The sequence below is a fragment of the Numenius arquata genome, chromosome 8, assembly GCF_964106895.1.
Source record: "Numenius arquata chromosome 8, bNumArq3.hap1.1, whole genome shotgun sequence".
NCBI lineage: Eukaryota > Metazoa > Chordata > Aves > Charadriiformes > Scolopacidae > Numenius > Numenius arquata.
The window spans coordinates 10,719,384-10,739,976 of NC_133583.1; the positions used below are offsets into that span (position 1 = coordinate 10,719,384).

At 48.9% G+C, this 20,593-nt stretch overlaps 1 protein-coding gene across 4 annotated transcripts in view; it reads right to left on the reverse strand.

Moving 5' to 3' along the window:
* Positions 1-20,540, reverse strand: part of MTMR14 (myotubularin related protein 14) — a 34,030-nt gene extending 13,490 nt beyond the window's left edge. For 2 of the 4 annotated variants that reach the window (XM_074152820.1, XM_074152819.1), the window contains exons 1-16: positions 20,383-20,540; positions 20,158-20,297; positions 14,961-15,069; positions 12,805-12,880; positions 12,090-12,150; positions 11,413-11,535; positions 10,818-10,891; positions 8,256-8,326; positions 7,588-7,662; positions 5,152-5,218; positions 4,097-4,182; positions 3,732-3,808; positions 3,471-3,507; positions 1,930-2,000; positions 1,247-1,296; positions 888-1,026 (exon numbers count right to left, since the gene is read on the reverse strand). In XM_074152820.1, coding sequence (XP_074008921.1) covers positions 888-1,026; positions 1,247-1,296; positions 1,930-2,000; positions 3,471-3,507; positions 3,732-3,808; positions 4,097-4,182; positions 5,152-5,218; positions 7,588-7,662; positions 8,256-8,326; positions 10,818-10,891; positions 11,413-11,535; positions 12,090-12,150; positions 12,805-12,880; positions 14,961-15,069; positions 20,158-20,297; positions 20,383-20,502 — 1,376 coding nt within the window. In that variant the 5' untranslated portion in view covers positions 20,503-20,540. Of the gene's footprint in view, positions 1-887; positions 1,027-1,246; positions 1,297-1,929; positions 2,001-3,470; positions 3,508-3,731; positions 3,809-4,096; positions 4,183-5,151; positions 5,219-7,587; positions 7,663-8,255; positions 8,327-10,817; positions 10,892-11,412; positions 11,536-12,089; positions 12,151-12,804; positions 12,881-14,960; positions 15,070-20,157; positions 20,298-20,382 lie in introns of those variants that run through there. The other 2 variants (XM_074152822.1, XM_074152821.1) reach the window with 2 other exon arrangements.
* Positions 20,541-20,593: the final 53 nt, after the last annotated feature.

Sequence of the window (20,593 nt, forward strand, 5' to 3'; positions counted from 1 at the left end):
GCTGCAGGCTCAGTCCCAGAGGACTTCAACTGCCTCCAGCACAACCCAGATTTAATTTAAAATAATTGCAATATAAAATAGCATCTTCACATGTGCTGAGGGAGAGGAGAGAAAAATTAAACTGACAGGGGCAACCCTACAGAAAGGTTTTGAAATCCCTCAACAGCACCAGAAATTCCACAAGCAAGCACAACGCCCATCCCAGGGTAGCAGAGTCACCTGAGACCCTCCCCAGCTCCTGCTTCCAGACAGCCACCTGCATCCCCAGGTGAGTCCTGTGTGACCCTCTATCAACAGGGAGCACCAACAATTTCATATTCTCCCCCAAGAAGTATCTCTAAGCAGTGTTGCAGGCAGCAACCTGCTTTCAGATCCCATACCTTGTGCTGTTAGACAGGATTCTCGGCCACCCAGCCCACCTTCCCCTAACTGCAGACACTCCCCTGTATAATCTCTTCCGTAAACTGATTAAGCTTCATTTTAGGTCAGCTAAACTTTGTCTCCACTTTTCCCTGGGGAGATAATTTTTCTGACAGTTTGGAACCATCTTTTAAAAGTAATGAAATCCTTTCTGGGTGAAGTTTAACAGCAAAGCTGGTAAAAATGAAACAAAGCTGCTTTACTCTCATGAGGGGACAAACTTCAGAAGCATCCCCACAGAAGCCTGACGCGGTCATTAACATGGGGTAGTCTCCAATTTTTGGTGCAGAAGTTCCACAGCACAAGTTGCAGCAAAGCCTCCGACAGCCAAATTCCTCCCTCCACTGTAAGGAACCTATGCCATAGAGAGCAGATCTCGAGGGCGAGGGACTTCAGAAACATCTTTTCTCCTGTGCCCAGCGCCTGTCCCTTTCATTCTGCAGCCCACTGAGTGGTTATGTCCTCACCACGCTGCTTGAGCCTGTGCTCCTGCTGGCATCAGTTCCACTGCTTCATAAGTGAAGCTCCCAGCTGCTCCAGGAGAACTTTCCATCCCCAGGGAGAAGTCGCTGCTTAGACTTGTGGTGCTGCCTCGGTCTCTTTGCTCTAGAGAAAAGAAAACAGAACTACCTGAAGGCCAGCTTTGTCTCGCTCACTTTCTCTCCCTTTAAGTGATACATTTCCCATGTGCCCTGGGGCCGGGTTCTTGCGAGGTCCTAAGGGAAGCATACCCATTTGTAGTCACCTTGGTGCCGGGAACCCAAGCCCCCAAGCGATCAACCATTACCAGCACCCAGGGGTGCTGATGCTCGGCAGCAGCACTCACTGAGCATGCAGATCTCCTCCAGGGTGAAGCCAGGTGGCAAACTCTTCCTTCTGGGGAAGGAAAGACAAAGTTACCTCAGTCATACCTCAGGGCTGCGTGGAGGCTGGCCATAGCCAGGTCTCTGTGGCACACAGCAGATCAGAGCAGTGGGGAATTAGCTGTGCAGGAGCAGAGGGGAGGGGATGAGGCCAGTATGCAGTATCCCACTCTCCTAACAGTCCTAGCCCACACACCCTGTGCTTTGAGAGGGTGGCAACAGGCTGCGGGCACACATGTGCTTATTGAGAACCTGCAGGGTGGGTTTTGCTTCTTTCTGCCCCTCCTGAAATAGGAAGGGGTTAATGTTCAGTGGTCTGTTAAACATCAGCCACCCCGCTCCCCCCAGCAGTGCCTGAGGGAGCTTTGTGCACAGCCTGCTTGTGCCAGAGCACACATCTCTGGGCTCACCCGTGCTAAAGCAGCCACGGACAGTCATTAAGCAGAGAGCACATTTCAGCATGGACAGTTTTTCAGAGCACAACGTGGCACCTCACAAGCCTCGGCCCCATTTTGCAGCCTTCAGAGTGCAGAATAAATTAAAGAAAACTGGGCCAGGACACCAGGGCTTCCATCTCCCCAAAGGAACAGCACTAACAAGCTCCCTGGCTCTGCAGCCCATGCAGCAGCAGGCACAGGCTCCTTACCTCTGCGACTTCACAGCAGAGAACTCCTCAGAGGTGATGTGCTTCAGAAAATTGAAGCAGAAAAAGAAAATCTGAGCAAAGGGAGAGAAAAGAGCGGTTCAGGAACGAACCCGAGGCTCCATGCAGCCTCTTATCTTGGTGGGGAGGTGCTGGCAGGAAGGAGATAGGAAGAAATCTGCAGCTACCAGCCTCTGATATGCCATGGGCTGTCACCATCCCATCCTGGGCCTTCTCTTACACGTTAAACCGACCCTCTGTTCCCTGCCACAGGGAGGCCCAGAAAGGAAGGTGTACGACAAGTCTCCTTATCAATGCCTTGCACACATGCTGCAAGCACACGGCAGGGCAGCTGCTCATATGCCCAGGTAAGCAGCAAACCCTTAGCAAGGTTAGAGCCGCATGCTCCACCTCGGCACCACAACTGTATCACATCTGAACGCATGCAGTACCTGCAGCATCTGCAGTCCCAAGCTCATGCCTTGCCAAGCACCAGTCTGCTCTGTGGCATTCACCTCACTGTGCTGCTGCCACCCCATCTGCCTGCGCAGAGCTGAGCCCTGCTCCTCCTGCTACGGGAAGGGCTAGAGGCAGCCATGCACCCCCCATCCTGTTCCAGCTACCGACTACACCCTGGGCTAAGCAGGCTGCCAGGTGTGAATCAGTGGACCCATGGGGAAGGAATGAATGGGAGAAGTGACGCTAGTACAGGGGTCCTAAACCTCTGAGAGATGGAAAATAGGCCAGGGTTCTGGCTCTGAGTTCTGCAGGGGGTGATGCTGTTCAGAGGCAGGGGATTCTCTAGTGAGGTGAGAGTCTGAGAAGCAGGGGATTAGCAACAGGGTTAGACGTACTCCCCACCTCTTGATCTCTATCCAAAAATGATATAGCAGCGAACTGCAACTATAGTCAGAGCAATACTTTTTTGCTGTTAAATAGTGAAAGATTTTAATAGAATCAGTTCCACTAATCCTAACTGCCTCCCAGACCCATCTGTGCACCCACAGATACACCCCGCCAAAATACACACACTGGAACCAGCACCAGCTGCTCCATGAGCCCGCAATGACATGCAAGCCACATGCAGCTGCAGCACCCAGGCAGGAGGGCTGGCACTCCTGCCACAAGACTATAGCTTGTGGACAAGCACACAAGCACACAAGACAAGCACACAAGACTGTACAGCTTTATTTTCAAGCTCCCTGGAGTCACATGCCATAAGCGTCCTTTCTCACCGCTGAGTGGAATAGCGAGTCTTAGCACTCTTTCACCAGGGGCCTGAACACTAATGGCACAGCAGGGAAACTGGGAGGACTGACACCCTCCAACCAAACTGCAGCCTGAGAGAAAAGCATTTCCCACACCTTATGCATCAGGAACTGATGGGGCAAGGCTCTCCTCTCATATTTCCAGCACTTGAACTATCGTTTTAGAGCCCAGCCAGACCACTATTACCAGAAGCAGGCAGTGAATGCTGCTACTGTAAACAAGTACCCTGAGAACAAGAAGCAGTGCTCAGTCACTGCCCCAGACCAGACACTCACCTCTTCTCCTTTACTGAGTCGATCAGCTAACATGTGCCTGGAAAGAGAGCAAGGGAAGCTCAGTCACATGCTGGTAGCCAGAATCAGCAGAGCACAAGCTGTCAACAATGGCCACATGCCTGAGCTTCCAGGTAAAAAAAGGCATCATCAGGAGCTGCCCCAACACCCACCTTTGGTTGTGAGCAAACACCAAGATGACCCCCTGAAGCTTCTCACCTGCTGCGCAGGGATGCATACGCGAGTAAAACTTAGTGCACCTACCCAAAGAGAAACCAGTCATAGGCCACTGTCAGGTAGAGAATCTCAGATGGCTCCAGGGATGTGTGGATCAGCCCATCCTGCAAAGGAAAGAACACCCTTCAGGCAGCAGCCCTGGGGATCGGGACTTGAGAATTCATGATCTACTGAAAACCATTGTGGTGATCCAAGATGCCCACCTGCCTGTGATACCATGCCTGATGGCAGGACAGCATGTTGGACTCCACATCAAAGCCAATCCACAGCCTCTCTGAAGCCAAGATAGTCAAAAGGAACACTAACTGCTCCACCACCACTTCCTGGTGACACACTCACTCACCCTCCAACCAATCATCCCCAGAAGCAGAGCAGGTCAGCCAGGTACTCACAGCCCATAAGGAGAGGCGCAATAAGGAGATGAAGAGAGGAGTTCGATCCCAGCCGGATATACAGTGCACCAGGAGCCCGCTGTCATCTGTTCCAGGCAGGGGTAGGAAGAAAGAAAAAAAGGATATTGCAACAAGAGCAATGACTTTTCTTTTGGCAAATCTGTAGAGACAAGTTACCCTCCATCTCCACAGCCCCGGCTCAAGAGCAGAGCTCAGCCACCAAGCCAGAACATTTTGTCTTGAATACAGCAGCCAACAAATTGCTCAGAGTGTCCTGGGTTGTCAGCAGCCCCAGCTGATGTGCTGTCCTGGTTCTGACAGCTGCTCAGGACATGAAGTCACTAGTTCGCTACACAGAACATATACTTACTCAGTTGCAACCCACTACCACTATCTATCCCCACACCAGAGAGAAGCCTACACCAACTGAACACTTTTTCAGTCACAGCAATCTTCCTACTGATACACACTGAGCAGAGGCACACACAGGGCACAACTCCCATGCTCTCCAGAAAAATCACAGTGTGTCCCAACACAACTGCTTAAGGACAATCTGTAGTTGTCCATGCTGGCAGAGCCAGCCATGGCTCCATCTATCCAGCAGTGCTAGGTACAAAGTCACGGTGCTTAGAGGGAACAGGATGCCAACATAAAGCAATACACTGCCTTCAAGGAGCTGGGGTGGCTGTGACAGGGGCTCTTAAACAGGCACCTAATGAGACCCTGGGTTGAGGGCATAAAACACCGATGTGCAGTAAAATAAGAGCAAGAGTCAACAAGCAGAGGAACAAATGTTTCTTCCCTTCAGCTTTAAGCAGTAGAACTTCAGGTAAAGTGTTCAGATATCCCTCCATTCTTGGAAGAGAGAGTCTTCAAGGGATCAGCAAGTCCCTCTCTAAGAAGGGAGCTGGAGCCCTGAGACATTAGGACCACCACTTGGTTTTGAAGGGAGAGATGTGAAGCTCTTTTTATAAAGAGTGGTGCTAACACCATCACCTGTTCTGGAGACAGCAACTGCCCCAGTCAGACTGCTGGGAGAAACGAGTTTGCCTTACCATCGCTATTGATGATGGAGATCAGCAACTTCAGGTAGTTCTGTGTCTGCTGCACAAGATCCCAGCTCTGCAGAAAGAGAAATGTCAATGGTAAGTTCTGTCCACAGCAAAAGGCTGCTCTGCAGTTCAGGGCCCACCACGCTCTTGGCTTCTCTATCCAGAACGAGAGCAAAGCAGAAATAACCCTGTGGCCATTCCTCAGAGTGACAGACTCCCTTGGTGCTCTAATCAATCCTCCCATCCTCTACAAAAGGCACTCTGGGACAACAGACCAGGCAGGAAAAAAAAGAAAAGAAAATAATAAAAGGCTGTATCTCCTGACTGCCTGGCTGGCACAGAACCTGCTTGCCTGCAGCCCCAAAGCTCCAAGCAGACCACGCTCAGAGGGACTAACGTGCTCCAGCAAACACCTGCAGAGCACTGACCCAGTTCCACAGCCCCCCACACACGTGCACTTCACCAAACAGCTCAGCAGCCGTGTTACAGCTGTCTACGTGATGCTGTAGCATGATGGGGTGAGCAGGACAAGGCCAGTAACCCGTTCCCACAACCCAAGCCCTTTGCTCAAAACACTCTGGCCCTCGTAAATGACCCCAGCAGGCTGCCTGCAGAGGCCTGACCCACTCCTGGCTGCTCCAGACAGGCACTGGACTTCTGCAGTAACGCCCAAGTCGCAGCAGCACCACAGAAGGGCTCCAGCACCACAAGAGATGCAGGTGAAAACCATCAGAACAAGCTCACACACGCTGCTCTTGACCACTGTGTCGTGAAAAGATGCGGGGAATTTCAGCGATCTGACCAGAGCCAGAAGTAGCTCAAGGGAGACAGGATAGCACTGGCAAGGAAAAGGACACGTGTTTCATCGCGACAGTGTTAGTGGTATATGTGACGTCTGACTGCCAGCAATAGAACACATGCTGTGTGCTTGCATGCGTGCACGTGTGCGTGTAACCACACTTCAGACTGCTGCCAGACAAAGAACATATTACTCTGCTGTGAAGCCTGCACAGCAACAAAAGAGCAGGGAAATGGGGAATACACTCAGCCTGGGGCAGAAAAACACATACTTCCAAAGTCTCTTATCTGCCCAATTCAACCCAATCTTGTGCTTATGCCAGAAGGAATCATCTAGTCATCCAGTCTGATCTCTCTATACCACAAACCAGAAAGTTTTGATCAGTTGCCCCAAACACAGCCTGAAGCTTGCATTCCTGCCGAGAAAAGCACCTCAACTAGGGGTGACAGTTCATTGCTCCTTTAGCAGCATGTCCCAGCAGATCATCCTCAAAAATAACAAGCAAGACTACTCTTCCTTATTTTAAGGTCTGATTTCCATCTGCAGACATTGCTTCCTGTGCAGCTTTTTCCCCCCAGACTGAAGAGTGCTTTAGAATTAGTATTTTCTCCCTGCAAATGTACTTACACATTAATCAAGTCAACCCTCCATCACCTTTGTGATTAGCTAAACAGACTGAGAACTTCAGCTTTAAGTGAAGCACCATCTCCAGTCGTCAGATCATTTCTGCATCTATTTATTACACCCTCTTCAATTTTTTAATATCCTTTTTTAAAATACGGGCTGCTCAGTTAAAATACGGGCTGCTCAGTATTCTAGTGAACAAGTTTCTAGCCATTAACAAGCTGTGGTCCCATTAGTTCTGCTTCAACTCTGCAAGCTACTTTTCCGTGATCCTGCTTACGCTGACACTTAAACATTATTTACATCACTGACTGACAAACACTGGCACAGCACGGGGAGCTCTACTACTTCTGCGGTGCTTCCAGACACAGAGCACAGGAGCGTGACATGCTCCAGCACAGTCAATCATCACAAAACCTGGGTCCACTGATGTGTGAAATGGAGCACACTAATCAGCAGCAGAAGGCGACGCTCCCTGGTATGAACAAAGGTAAACCTTGAAGCTTGGGCAAACACAAGAGTTCAATTATCATTTGCGATGCTGTCACAGTTTGGTCGACTATGATTTTCTGCTCTTCTCTCATAGGACAGGTACCTTGGCGCCTAGTCACTTGGCTACTGCTCACATAAGGGGAGGCTGATCTCTCAGGACTCTGCACAGCCAAGGAAGTCTGCCCACTGCAGGCATGTGCCTCGCTGAGATTGTGAACAAGTAACGCTGCTTTCCGTTTGCTGGCGTGTTCCTTACCTTCGTTACTGACATATCTCCCTAACGGATTGAAAGCTTTACGCAAGCTACAGAAAAAGATTTGACGTTAAAGTCAGCTACCCTGAGACACACCAAGCTGGGAAGCTTTTGGACAGAGGATTTCCACTGCTATTCTGAACAATCAAGTCTGCAGCCCCACTCCCACTGGGATGGTACAAAATGAGCCAGATATTGCAAGAGGAGCAACTCAGACTTCAAATCTTTACTTGCATCTCTGACCTCCCACAGACATGCCTGCTTTGCTCACCTGGTACTCGCTCCAATCAATATTCAGAGATTGGGTCAGAGAGATGGGGATACTTAATGGAGCATCTACATAATCCTGAAAAAAACCCAAACACAATTAGTCAGGGAAAAGCCATGGCTTGAAGGCAGTGAGCTCCAGAAAAAAACAAATGCCAAACAGTGCATATCTAGAAGAAAGCACCTCAAAGCATCTTTGAAAGCAAAAACCTGCAGTGGTAAGAATTAACATATAGCCTCTTAGAAGGACTAGTGGACAACAGGAGCTTTTCTGTGCTCCCAAGAGTCAAAGTCAGGGACAAGGCATGTTAATTTCCGAATTACTGCAGGGCTGCTCCACTCAATCATCTCCCTCAGCAGGAGACAGAATACGAAGACAGAACTGAGAACAGAGGCTATCAATAAGATATCAAATTCAGTAACAGGAGCAACCCATACCTCCTATGACAGGTTAAGCATCCTAGACTACAGGATAGCGATTAATTTATTTTACATACAAATTTTACAATGAATGAGTAATCTAGTACATTGACCATCTGCTTTGCTGCCCTGTTGGTTTCCTCCTTGTGATCAGAAATAAGCACATGACATATACACCATTGCTCAGGAACTCTGAGGCAAGGCTTAAGACCAGGAAAGCCTGCAGCTCTCCATTTTGTAATATCCATGTACCTGTTTCCAGTTAAATACGAGACCTTCAGCTGTATAATCCCGGTCTTTGTACTCCTTAAAAAATTCACAGCCTGCAAGAAAAAGAAATAATGAACAACCGTTCAGCTAACTGATATCTAGCAACTGAAGTGCCCATGGGACTGGAAGTGCTGGCAGCCCCAGGCTCCAGAGCACCAACCCAATCAAAACTGCTGCCTGCGGGAAGAGAAGAGCAGTAATCATCAGTACAGCGTGCAGCACGGCCTCCCAGCACAACAACCCAGAGCACTCAGCAGTGAACACACTCACAGAGCAAAGGGCAAACTCCAAACACACAGCAAATGTGGGGTTTGAGGGACTGATTTCATTTTTTCCCCAACAAGAGGTTTCACCAAGGAGCTGTGCTTTCCAGGGCCACTGGCTTTTGCACAGATCTAAGGCAGCAGCCCGGCATGCTGAGTGAGAAGGAACCAGCAAAAGGAGGTGCTGGCAGAGCCCTGGGGAAAGCCAACTTTCGCAGGGCATCTGCTGCAGGTAACAAGAAAGGGCTCTGACAGAGGCGGCTGTGATTTCTCTCACTTTTCCGTCTCCTCTTTCACACACACGAATTGCCCTGTCTGAAGGATGCAGGTACATAACCACTTCCGAGGTTTCCCCCAAACCTTCCCCTCCTGAAGTTTGTCCTTTGGCTCCATTCTTCTCAAACAACTATTTGAAGCCTCTGCCGCAAACTGCAGTCACTTAGTCACAGCCGAGCAGCACCATTAGCACTGCGGCTGCCTGCAAGCTACAACAAACACCTCTCCCGATGCAGTGTGTGTGCCCTGGGAGTGCCACAATACCCACGTTACCAAGATTCCCCTGTGCCAGGCACTGAACAGAGGCAATGATTCCTACCCTGCAAGTCACAAGTAACTCTAATGGCAATAAAAATATCTTTGTGCAAGGACAGGACTAGCCCTCAAAGCCACACAGTCAGGAAGCAATCTGTCAGCTGAGATTTAACTCCAATTAAACAATGGCTTTAAGCAAAGAATGGGGGATTATGGCAATAAGTATTGGCATCTACAAATGTCAACTGCCAGTCAAATGGAAAATAGGGTTTCTGCATTGGAGAGCACAAAAGCTTCTACAGATACACCGTTTTAACACAAGTCTTTCACCTTAGATTGTCATGTCTGGACACTGCTTTGCTCACTTAAGACAAGAGGATCTCAGAACAACTTTAGAGCCAAACTACAAAATCGAAATTCTTCCAGCGCAAACCTGGGAACATCAATCAGAATGTATGATGGTATTTGGCCAGTCACTAGAGGGGTTGCTGATCCTTAGATGTGCGCGCCTTAGATCTAACAGAATAACAACATTCCCCTCTGGACCAACACTGCTGAAATCAGGCAACATCTGCAGGGAGAATTTCCACTTTTATGAGGTTTACCTCTAGTGTGGCAGTGAAGAGCTGCTAAAAGACAGCAGCTGTCCCAGATGGCAGGAGAGGAAGGACCATCACTGAATACTGCATACAATATGCAGATCCCCATAAAGTAACAATTCCACAGTTTAACTCTACAGAATCATTTCTTTCTCACTCTTTACAAACTCTGCTAAAGACCTGTGTACGCTGCCTTTCCCATGGCCTAAGTTTGACGAGGCACATGGCTGCAACATACACCTGTGGCACATGTCACAGAAACCAGTAATACTCTTATTTCTCTACACCTTGGTAATCTCCATGGCAAAGCAGATAGAAATATTAATGCAGCTTCTCTGAATTGTCACTAATTTCTGTATGAAAGAAAAAACACCCCTTTTAAAAAAAAGAAAATATGTTTAAGGGCAATAATGAATAATCAAGGAAAAGTTTGGTGGTGGTTTTTTTTTTTTTTCTTCCTCTCGCTTTCTTTGTGAGCAAGGGAGAAAGCAGAGTCCTTTCTTGCAGACAGACCTCAAGCACAGCAGCCTCACATCCAATCCTATCACTGAGCCTGACATCAGCAGGCAGCAATATTCAGCTCATCTTTAAGAGTGCAGCAAGTGACCCAGCAGCGGTTGCTAGGCACAGGGACCAATATAGCCAGGGAGACGGGCTGGAGTGGCCTGCATCTCTGTCGTACATTGCAGGCTTGGGTTAACAATTTTCTCTAGCCCTGAGAATATCTTACGGTGGTGCTCTGGAACACTAGGACTAGGAAATACTCTTAAGAATTGGGGTTTTATGTAACAGATAGTAAGATATACATTTGCATCAGGCAGTAGTTTGGACTTGCAGGGGTGTCAAAGGCCATCAATAAGATGGGCTAACGCAGCTGCACCTCTGGGACTTTTTCTCCACACTTGAATTCATTAGAACTGCTGAGAAATTATTTTGCCACCTCAAAGAGTGCCTAATGCTGACTCACATCACCAGAGCATCCAGATTTGTCACACTGTTCTCAGTTTAAAAGAGCTTCTCTCCAGAGGGAGCAAAGGAAACACTCAGCAAGCCACAGTGATTTCACCACACACACACACACGTAGTTCCCAGTCCCCAGAAACGGATTGTCACCTGTCCCTTGGGGGTCCCTCTGGACATCAGTCCTGTACCTGGATATGGGATGGAGAGAAGCGTGAAATCAGCATAACGTTGCGCTTTGTCCACCTTCTCAGAAGACGTCACACTGTACAGGACAAGAAGAAGACAGCAGACATTTGTAGAGTATTTTTCACGGAGACAGTAGCACCCAAAAAGCTACCTCTCTCATCCCACCGCACAATGACTTGACTCAGGAGTGAGTAGGGGCAGAACTTACTCAACACATCCAAATAAACAGGTATAGCCCCAAAATACTAAAGCTTTCCTCTGGAAAGGACAAACACCTCTATTTGTTCCTACACACAAGCAGAGGGCTCCTTTACTCTCCCCTTTCTGAAAGGGTGACTGTCACATCACCTCAAACTCTACAGAGGAAACCTACTCAGACTACAGAAGACAGATGAAAGCAGTTCACTGCCCACTGATACAGCTTTCTCTAGCCTCAAACCTTGGGATTCTCTTTACAGCATCAACTAACTGATCCTGCTGTAAGAATCTTCCAGGATCTGCTCCCAGGTTGCTGAGTGCATGCCCAATAACAACTTCATGTAAGGGCTACTAGCTGCAATCCAAAGCCTGCAGAAAAACAAATGAATCCAGACTCACTTCAAGCCAAACTTCACCTTCTTGTTTTCCACCATCAGGTCACAGATATATCGGACAGACAGGTATCGCAGCAGCTTGATGTCATGTCCTCTGACCTTGTCAAACAGCTGGGAGTCTGCATTCCTGCAACACAGAACAAGGCAAAGCAAGATGAGCATGGAAGGCCGACCATGTTGAGTCTGATTTTTCGCACGACACTGCTACAGTTCTTTCCTGAACCTCTTCTAGCCATATACTGCACAGCATGAGCCTTGTCTCCACAGGTCAGAGTCAGACTCTGCAAGGAACTGATACTGCAAACTTCATGCTTAGGGTCCCTCCCCACATCTCAACTCTGTTTTGCAGCACGCACATAAGACACAAAACAATTTCACCAGCCTGGAGATCTACTTTTTGATGAAGTGAACACATCTGTGTAATTCAAACACCTTTTTAAATAGCCCCATATATTCCTATCTCCACCCCTTCCCTCTGGCAATAGATTAGCACACTTCAGTTACACTGGGTTCAGCCAGCCATTAGCATTCAAGACTCTTTTCAAAAGCAAGGGAGGTAAGACTTGGTGATGGTCTCAAGCCTGTACCCAAAGCCCAGCCTAGGAAGAGCAGAATTGAGTAGCTGAGCCAGTCAGCCATGGTCCAAACTCCCTTTTTCCTATCCCAGTGATGCATACAAACCTAAGTGCAGAATCCTCCTCTGAAATGTCTTCTGCATCTGCCCAAGCATCATCAGAACCCCCTGCAAGAAGGCATTAAGAACTGAAACTTGCATAAACCAACTCAATCCCCAACCTGACAAGACACACAAGCGCCTGAAACGGTCATGGTTTGGTGTCCTCTCTCCACACATAAGCGCTCTCAATAGTTCCCTGCATTTTCTCTTCATGAAAAGCCCGTTTTCTAATGCAGCCCACCTTTCCCTTGTCATTGCAAAGGACCTATGTGGATCAAACCCATGACTGTCAGCCAGAATGACACCCCAATAGTGCTACACAGTGCTCTGTTAAGTCAAGCTTCAGCTTCCACGCTACAGACACCCAATACTCCCCCAAGCAATAGCAAGTTCTTATCTTTCTTCCATTATTCCCATCCTCAATGTTTGGGGATCAGTAGCCTAACTCCTTTGGGCTGCCTTACTCACCTACACACTTCCCATAACGCATTCTTCAGCCTCAAGTTCTTTTGCTGCTCCTTCTTATGAGGTATGGCACTCTGTCCAGTAGTATGGTGCTTGGAAATGGACAGATTTCAGGCTTTGCCCTACTATGCAGAGCCTGATACAAGTGGGTACATGCCAGAGCTCCGCACCCACTCTCAGGAAGAGCATGGTCTTGCATCTAGGACACTGTCCCAGCCTAACCAGGAAGCTGACCACAGATGGCTCCTCACTCACCTGAGAAGATGTAGTTGTAGCCAGTGCGCCCATAGAGCTCTCCCCAGCCAGCCAGTGTTGCTGATCTGCAAATATGCTGGAGAAAGATTTTGTTAGTAACCGTGCACGCTCCAGGAGTCTGTCCCTTCCCAGGTCTCTGGCCTATTTGCTGTCACGTTACATAGAAATGGTTGGTACCTGCAGCTACCACCTCTCAGCAGTCCCCCCTGCAACCCTGGTCCAGATTGAGTTCTCCAAATACATCAAACTCCCAAGTGCCTTCATCTGTAGCTAGTTTTTAAATCACATTTTCATCTCCAGTTCTCCAATTCACTAATACAGTCAATTTCTCTTCAACATCTTTATCAATGATCTGGACGAGGGGATCGAAAGCACCCTCAGCAAATTTGCAGACGACACCAAGCTGGGTGGCAGTGTTGATCTGCTGGAGGGTAGAGAGGCTTTGCAGAGGGATCTAGACAGGCTGGATCGATGGGCTGAGACCAACGGGATGAGGTTCAATAAGGCCAAGTGCCGGGTCCTGCACTTGGGTCACAGCAACCCCAGGCAGCGCTACAGGCTTGGGGAAGAATGGCTGGAGAGCTGCCTGGCAGAAAAGGACCTGGGGGTGTTGGTCGACAGCAGGCTGAACATGAGCCAGCAGTGTGCCCAGGTGGCCAAAAAGGCCAACAGCATCCTGGCCTGTATCAAGAACAGTGTAGTGAGTAGGACCCGAGAGGTGATCGTCCCCCTGTACTCGGCACTGGTGAGACCCCACCTCGAGTACTGCGTCCAGCTTTGGGCCCCCTACCACAGGAAAGACATTGAGGTGCTGGAGCAGGTCCAGAGAAGGGCAACGAAGCTGGTGAGGGGTCTGGAGCACAAGTCTTACGAAGAGAGGCTGAGGGAGCTGGGGTTGTTCAGTCTGGGGAAGAGGAGACTGAGGGGAGACCTTATTGCTCTCTACAAGTACCTGAAAGGAGGCTGTAGAGAGGCGGGGGTCGGTCTCTTCTCCCAAGTTACAGATGATAGGACAAGAGGCAATGGCCTCAAGTTGCGCCAGGGGAAGTTCAGGTTAGATATTAGGAAATATTTCTTTACTGAAAGGGTTGTCAGGCATTGGAATGGGCTGCCCAGGGAGGTGGTTGAGGCACCATCCCTGGAGGTATTCAAGAGAGGAGTTGACATAGTGCTTGGGAATATGGATTAGTGTTGGGTGGTGTGGTGGTGTGTGTGTGGGTTGCGTGTGTGGTGGTTTTTGTTTTTGTTTTTTTGTGTTGTGTTTGTTTGTTTTGTTGTTTTTTTTTTTTTTTTTTTTTTCATTGGTTGGACTAGATGATCTTAAAAGGTCCCTTCCAACCTCTGTGATTCTGTGATTCTGTGATTCTGTGATTCCTGCCAAGTTAGCAGCATCTATGCTCTGTTAATACCCTGCTTAAGCCTTATTTCTACATTTCTGTGGGTAAAATTATGGATGGTCCCAGTACAACTCCAGGCAGTTCACTCCTGCAGAAAAAGGTCAGCAGGTTCAGCCCACGATGGCTTCAGCCAAGCTAGATTAAAATTATCACAGGTATGATTTTGCTATTCATGCAGTGTTTCTAAATTGAACTAAGAAAACTGAATTAAGCTACTTAAATTCTAAATGAGACTACTCCTACAGGGCTCCAATACAGTTTAAGTAATCCACATAAAAATGAATCTAATTTCACTTTTTTATAGATCCCCTTGCAGACAAGCCCACACATTCATAAGACCATTTATGCAATCTTGCCTCCCCAGGGAACAGACAAGGGAAACTTCTCTTTAGAGAGAAAAGTTATTGAAAGGGAGCTCACTGCTGGGAAGAGTAAGGGGTAGAAAGTGATAATATTTCTCTTTTGCCTCTCAAAGGCCAAATAACTTCAGTACTTCAGAAGGAAGGAACATACATATGGAGAAAATGTTAGCTCTTTGGTGCAATGCTCATGACATGGAGGGGTAAAATAGCCTGAAGCCCCCACAGATGGCTTAGCAAATGTTACCTACTGCTACAGGCTGACTGCTTGTACCTAAGAACAGATTGTTATAGCGTTCGGAAAGGTGACAACCGACTGAAGACGTGGCTGCACAGTTCAAACGGCAGGGAGAAAGGTCATTCTTGAAGTTAAGACAGGTTGGAAGACATGAAGCTTTACCTTTCCCTTGTACAGAATGACCGGGCAAACGAATCGTCCTCTACACCTCGCCATCTTACTTCGGTTGATAAGGTCCTGCAGTTTGCCAACCTGCACAGTGCTCTCAAACCTAGTGGAGAGAGAAGCCAGCTCTGAAGTTAGCAAGCAAGAGGACATTTCTTTAAGAATTGCTTCCGCTGCTATACAACACGTATGGATGCTTTTCTGTCTCCTCTTCTTTATTGTGAAAGAGCAGCTGCACACCACATGACAGCAAGCATCCTGAGGAGCTGGCAATATGAGTAGGGTCAGAGTGGTCTGCTACAAACTAACACGTGGATTACTAATGAAGGACTACCAGAGTAAGCCAGTGTCTACAAAAATGTGCGTTCTGCTTTCCTCCCCGCCACTTTTCCATCAAAAAGCTCAGTACTACCATCAGAGAGAATTCACTATTAGAGTGATATTTTTGCAAGCAAAAATAAATAAAATAGAGAATCAGTGAACACTCAATGAATCTTAGTTCTAGCCACTTGAGCATTGTTGAGCATTGTGTTGCTGGGTAATTAGACAATTGTCTGTAAATCAGCTAGTGGGCTGAACAGGGCTGTTGCACTGATGTCAACTGCATCTTCATAACTAAATTTTGTTTGGTTTTCTGGTTAAAGTTAAAACAGAAATGTGTTCCAAGTTGCAGACATTTTGGAAACAAGTTAAAATTGCTGCAATTTGTCCAAGTACCAGTCTACATTTGATAGGAATCCAAACTGACTTCTGAACTACACAGACCTTCAGGAGGTATGCTGAAGGTCTCAGTGCAATGAGGACTAGAGTTTCCACAAGGAATTGGAGAAGCATCCAGACTGATGTAACAGAAACCAGATGAAGCCTGGAAGTACAGAGCTGCATGGTCACGCACTTAGAGATGATTAACAAGAACTTCTAGTTAGCCCTTTCCAGTAGTGGAGCTCAGTAGAAGATGAACTGGTTGATCTCTGGATGCCTGTATGTTATCAATATGGTAAGTCTGAAAAAAGGGACAAATAAGATCACGGGAAACCCTCCGGTGGGATGGAGAAGTACCAGCATTACTGTGCAGAGCACAAGATCTCAGCTAAATTAAGGCTTCTGATTCTAGTGACCTACCCATGCCGGAAAAGGCACAGTGAGATGATTAGGATGGCCAGGGGACAGTCTATGCTAAAAGAGAAACCACCATAGATTGATTGGCAGAGCAGATGAAGATGAAGTGAGGACACAACATTAGGGTGAAGGAGAGAACTTAGTGATGGAGGGAAGAAGAACTCAAAGGCAAAGGACAAAGCTGACCTAAGAACAAACTCATACCTTTACGCTGGAAATTAAAAGAAAGTTGCTAAGCTTCAGAATCAGTGGGTGTGGAGCAACCTACCTGCAGCTGCCATTCTGTGAAGGATTAAAAAAAATAATCTATTATTAACATGGAAATTGATCTGTTTATGGAAAAGATTATACAAGGTGTTGCTGGTGGAAGCAGGGAGACAGCAACCAAGACCTTCTAAATCCTACTTTTAAAAAAAAAAAAAAGTCTCAATTCCCAGAACTCATAGTCAAGGCTTAGTATATTTCATGTGTTTCATAACTCATTCATCACTGTTTCAGCTGTCCAGTTCCAAAGAGCTTTGATATATACCAGAATTTAAAGAACAAGAACCCAAGCTCATCCAATTTAAATGTTGTGGACACAAGGGTGGTAAGTGCAAAGACGGGAAAAAACTAACACAATATACTTTACACAGGAGTACGTGAGATCACGTGCAGGCACCCGATGAACACAACCCGAGCTCTGCTCATCGCTGTCACTGCAAACAGCCAAGAGCTCTGCTCTGCAATCTGCTTCCCTGCTCAGAGAGCACGAGAGTAACACACACCGCAGGAATGGGCTGTGAGCAGTTTGAGAAGGGAGGCCTTCGTCTGTAATTCCCAACACCAAACTGTTTTGAAACTTTGAGAGATTCTGACGTACAGATTTGGTCGTGGGGTTGTTTTTTAAATGAATGCACGCAATTAAGAGACACATCCTGTACTATGCTCCAGTTGTCTTCGTGTTTCCTTTGCAAAAGCAAATACAGAGGGAAACAAGAACTTTAACACGGTGTTACCAGAATAGCTCCGAGGAGCTGCTTCCAAGTGCAGAAGATGGGAGTCAGCAGAAATCAAATGCCTGGAAGATCAGAAATTACAAGCGAAGCACCTCCCCAGGAGCCGAGACAAGCCAACAGGTTTCAACCCTGAGCACACCAACTGTGCTTCCCCAGAGAGACATCACAGCCCTGGGGAATCACAGCAGCTTGGCAGGAACCTGGGACACGGGGCGAGCGGGAAGCCCAGTGCCCCACTGGAGACACAGAAGAATGAGCCCCTCTCCAAGGCTCCTGTGCCTGTTCCCTGGGAAGCCTGCACAGGCACTGGAGAGACCTGCTCTGCAATCCATCACGGCTGTGCGACAAACAGGGCTCACGGATCTTCTCAAGCACCACCATCAGTAAAGCTAAACATGAACTAAAGATAAACACGGTAAGTAAACACACTTGTACTGAGACTCCTGTGGCAGGGGAAAAGGCTGCTCTGAGGAACGGGTGCAACGCTCTTACAGGGACAAGTAATTAAATGCAGCATAGACAGGAGCAAAATCTACCAAAAAGGGTTCAGAAAACAGAACAGTCTTCAACAGCAGTGTGAAAGAACATCATTAAGGCTGCTTGGAAGAAGGTAGAGAATGAGGTGGAAGAAGTGACGTGTATCTTATCTCTTTATTTTTTTGGACTTTCAGGTGTGTGTTATTTTTTCAGAAGTTTGTCTTCCACAAGATACTACTGGGCCACCTCGCCTCTGTGTTAATCCCATTGGCTCTCTCCGCCAAATCAGCCCCCAAACCTAAATTCACCTGTTTAAACGCAAGGGAAACATTTCATGTAAGAGCAAGGAACTGTGTATTTTATATAGGCCTGAAGCAGAGATGCTTCCCTTTGGGTAGCCATAACAGCATTGGAACCAAGGCGTTCCTCTCACGTTGTTAGATTACATGCAACTGTGATCATATTTATTTGGCGTGCAGACACGTAACAGGTGAAACCAAAGACGTGGCCTGTGCCTGAGATCTAGGCATTTTCATTAGGTGCAATCACAGTAACTCTAAGACAGAGAGCAAATTGCACCCCTCCGTTTCCTTTCCCTGCGGCGTCTGCCTGGGGGGACGTCAGAGTTCTCCAAGCACAGGGAAGGTGCTCCCGGCTGTCAGACGTATCCTGCAACCTTCTGTGGCTCCTCGCAAGCAGCGCCTTGGTTGACAGCCAGAAATACACATCAAATTCCTCCCACTACCTCCTGCACCTGCCTGGATTTCAGAGTACTGTGATGAGTACAAAGTGTGATGAAGCAACATCCTTTCTTCCCCGGCTGCCCAGCCACGAAACGAACAGGATCAGGAAACCGATCTGGGTTAAAAATACCCACTTTTTTGCTGTTTCCCCCCACGGCTTCAGAAGCAGCTGTAGCAGCAGAACCGACGGGGCAGCAAAGAGTCCACATAAGCGAGAACTGCTTCCAAAAAACCTTGGTATTCTCAGAGATGTGAAGCGTCCTGAACACTTCAAGGAGATCTTACCAGCTGATTAAGAACGTTAGAAAGATGAAAGGCAGCCAAAGACACTCGGCCCCAGAGGGAGCGTCCCATGCACTGGAAGAGGTTCTTGTGTTCCGTAACACAAGAAGCGCAACAGTCTCTATTTCATAATTATTCCGTAGAGTACAATGACGCAACTAAAACCGGATTTGTCTAAAATTATTTAGCGACTTTTGCAGAGATTATCACTCAGGAGGAGTGGGATGATGAAGAAATCAGGAGGAGAGGGATGATGAAGGGTAGTCTGTTTCCGTGACTCCCCGGGAGAGCAAATCAAGACTTGGAAATAACTGATATTTAAAATGTCAATTGCCACTGCTGGCTTGCAAAAGTCTGGGAAGAAAACAGGGCACTGAGTGTAAGTACACTTGTTTTGAATACTTGTCAGAAAAATTAAGCATCCTTTGCTCTTACTAGAACAGGAAAAGCAGAACCATTTGGTTTCTCTTCCCTAACGACACTCTGAGTTACATTTACAGCTTCAGAGTTCAGCTTCCCTTTTTTTTTTGCAGCGAGGGGTTTAATTTTTTCTAATCTGAGCTAACCAATAAGCAGAAATTCTCCCACCTGACAATCAGCTGTGGCTGTTTTCCAAAGACCCCCTCCTACAGCACCTGGCCCACGTGCCAGCACGGCAGCTGACGGTTTGCCTTCCTCAGGCAAGGCAGCTGGAGGGGAACTTGGTGACCACTGTCCTTTTGAATGCGTTAGTCCTGTCACAAACCCAGTTAAGACTGCAAAACCGCATTATCTTTTGTTGGAAGAGAGAATAAAAAATGAGAGGCCGTCGTTAGAGCCACAGGGAGCAGCCAGTGCTCGACCAGAAGCAGAACCAACGTTGATCCTGAGCTTGTGGGTCAAAGTCCAGAAACGCGTTGGCTTAGACTTGCGCTAAACTGCAAGCAAGCGTTTCCCGTTAACTCCCTAAACCTCGGCGCCTGCTGACCCCTGTACCGTAGTGGGGGCAGATTAATTCTGTTGAGGTTGCCTCATCTGCCCAGTCCCGTTACCCCTCCTGAAACGCTTTCTAGACTAAAAGTTTCCCTATTCAGAGGCCTCCCAGCAGGACCGCGGGCACTTCATGGAGGCGGGGAGAGCATCACACGGTCCTGCTCCCAACCACGAGCTCTCTGAGCCTCTGGGCGAGGCGCAGCACAGCCAGCCACAGGCTCTACTCGAGCACAGCGGGCAGCGGAGCTCCCCGTTCCCTTCGCAACCCCCACCCCCTCCAAGCTACGGGCTTCGTTTAGCAGCTTTCACCAAGGAAGCCCGAGGGGCTCGGGGAGCCGGGAGGAGCCCCGCGGGAGCCCGGCAGCGAAGCGCTGCCCTGGCAGGCGGCGAGGGCTGCCCCGGGAGCGACGCTACCCCGCGGCTGACACCGCCGGCTATAATTAGCTGCAGCGCAGCCTGGCGGGGCTTCCCCCGACCGGAGGGAGCCCCGGAGCGGCAGCGGGCTGCCGGCGGGCGCGGAAGCTCCCCAGGGTAAAACGCGAAGCCGCCTCCCCGGCAGTCAGCCCCGCGGGGCGGGGGAGCGGGAAGGGACCGGGGCCTTACGGGTCGCGGCCGGCATCGCGCTCCAGCAGGACGATGTGCCGCGGGTAGTGGGCGCAGACCTCGCCGTGCGCGTTGGAGATCACGCTGTACCGGTAGTCGCGGCCGAAGAGCTCCAGGCACCGCCGCTCGATCCGTTCCACCTGCAGACAACCACCCGTCAGCACCCGCCCGCGCCGCCGCCGCCGCTCCCCAGCCCCCCCTCCCCCCCGCTCCCGGTCCCCTCACCTTAGCGGCGGCACCGCCGCCGTCCTTGGCGCGGTACTGTGCCCGGGAGAACTCCAACAGCAACTCGGCCAGGGCGCGGTCCCCGGAGCCCGCCGGGGGGCAGCCGCGGGCCGCCGCCATGCCCGCGCCGCTCACCGCCGCCAGCCCATGGCCCCTCCGCCTCCGCCCGCCGCCGCCGCTTCCGGCCGCCCGGCCAATCACCACCGGGCAG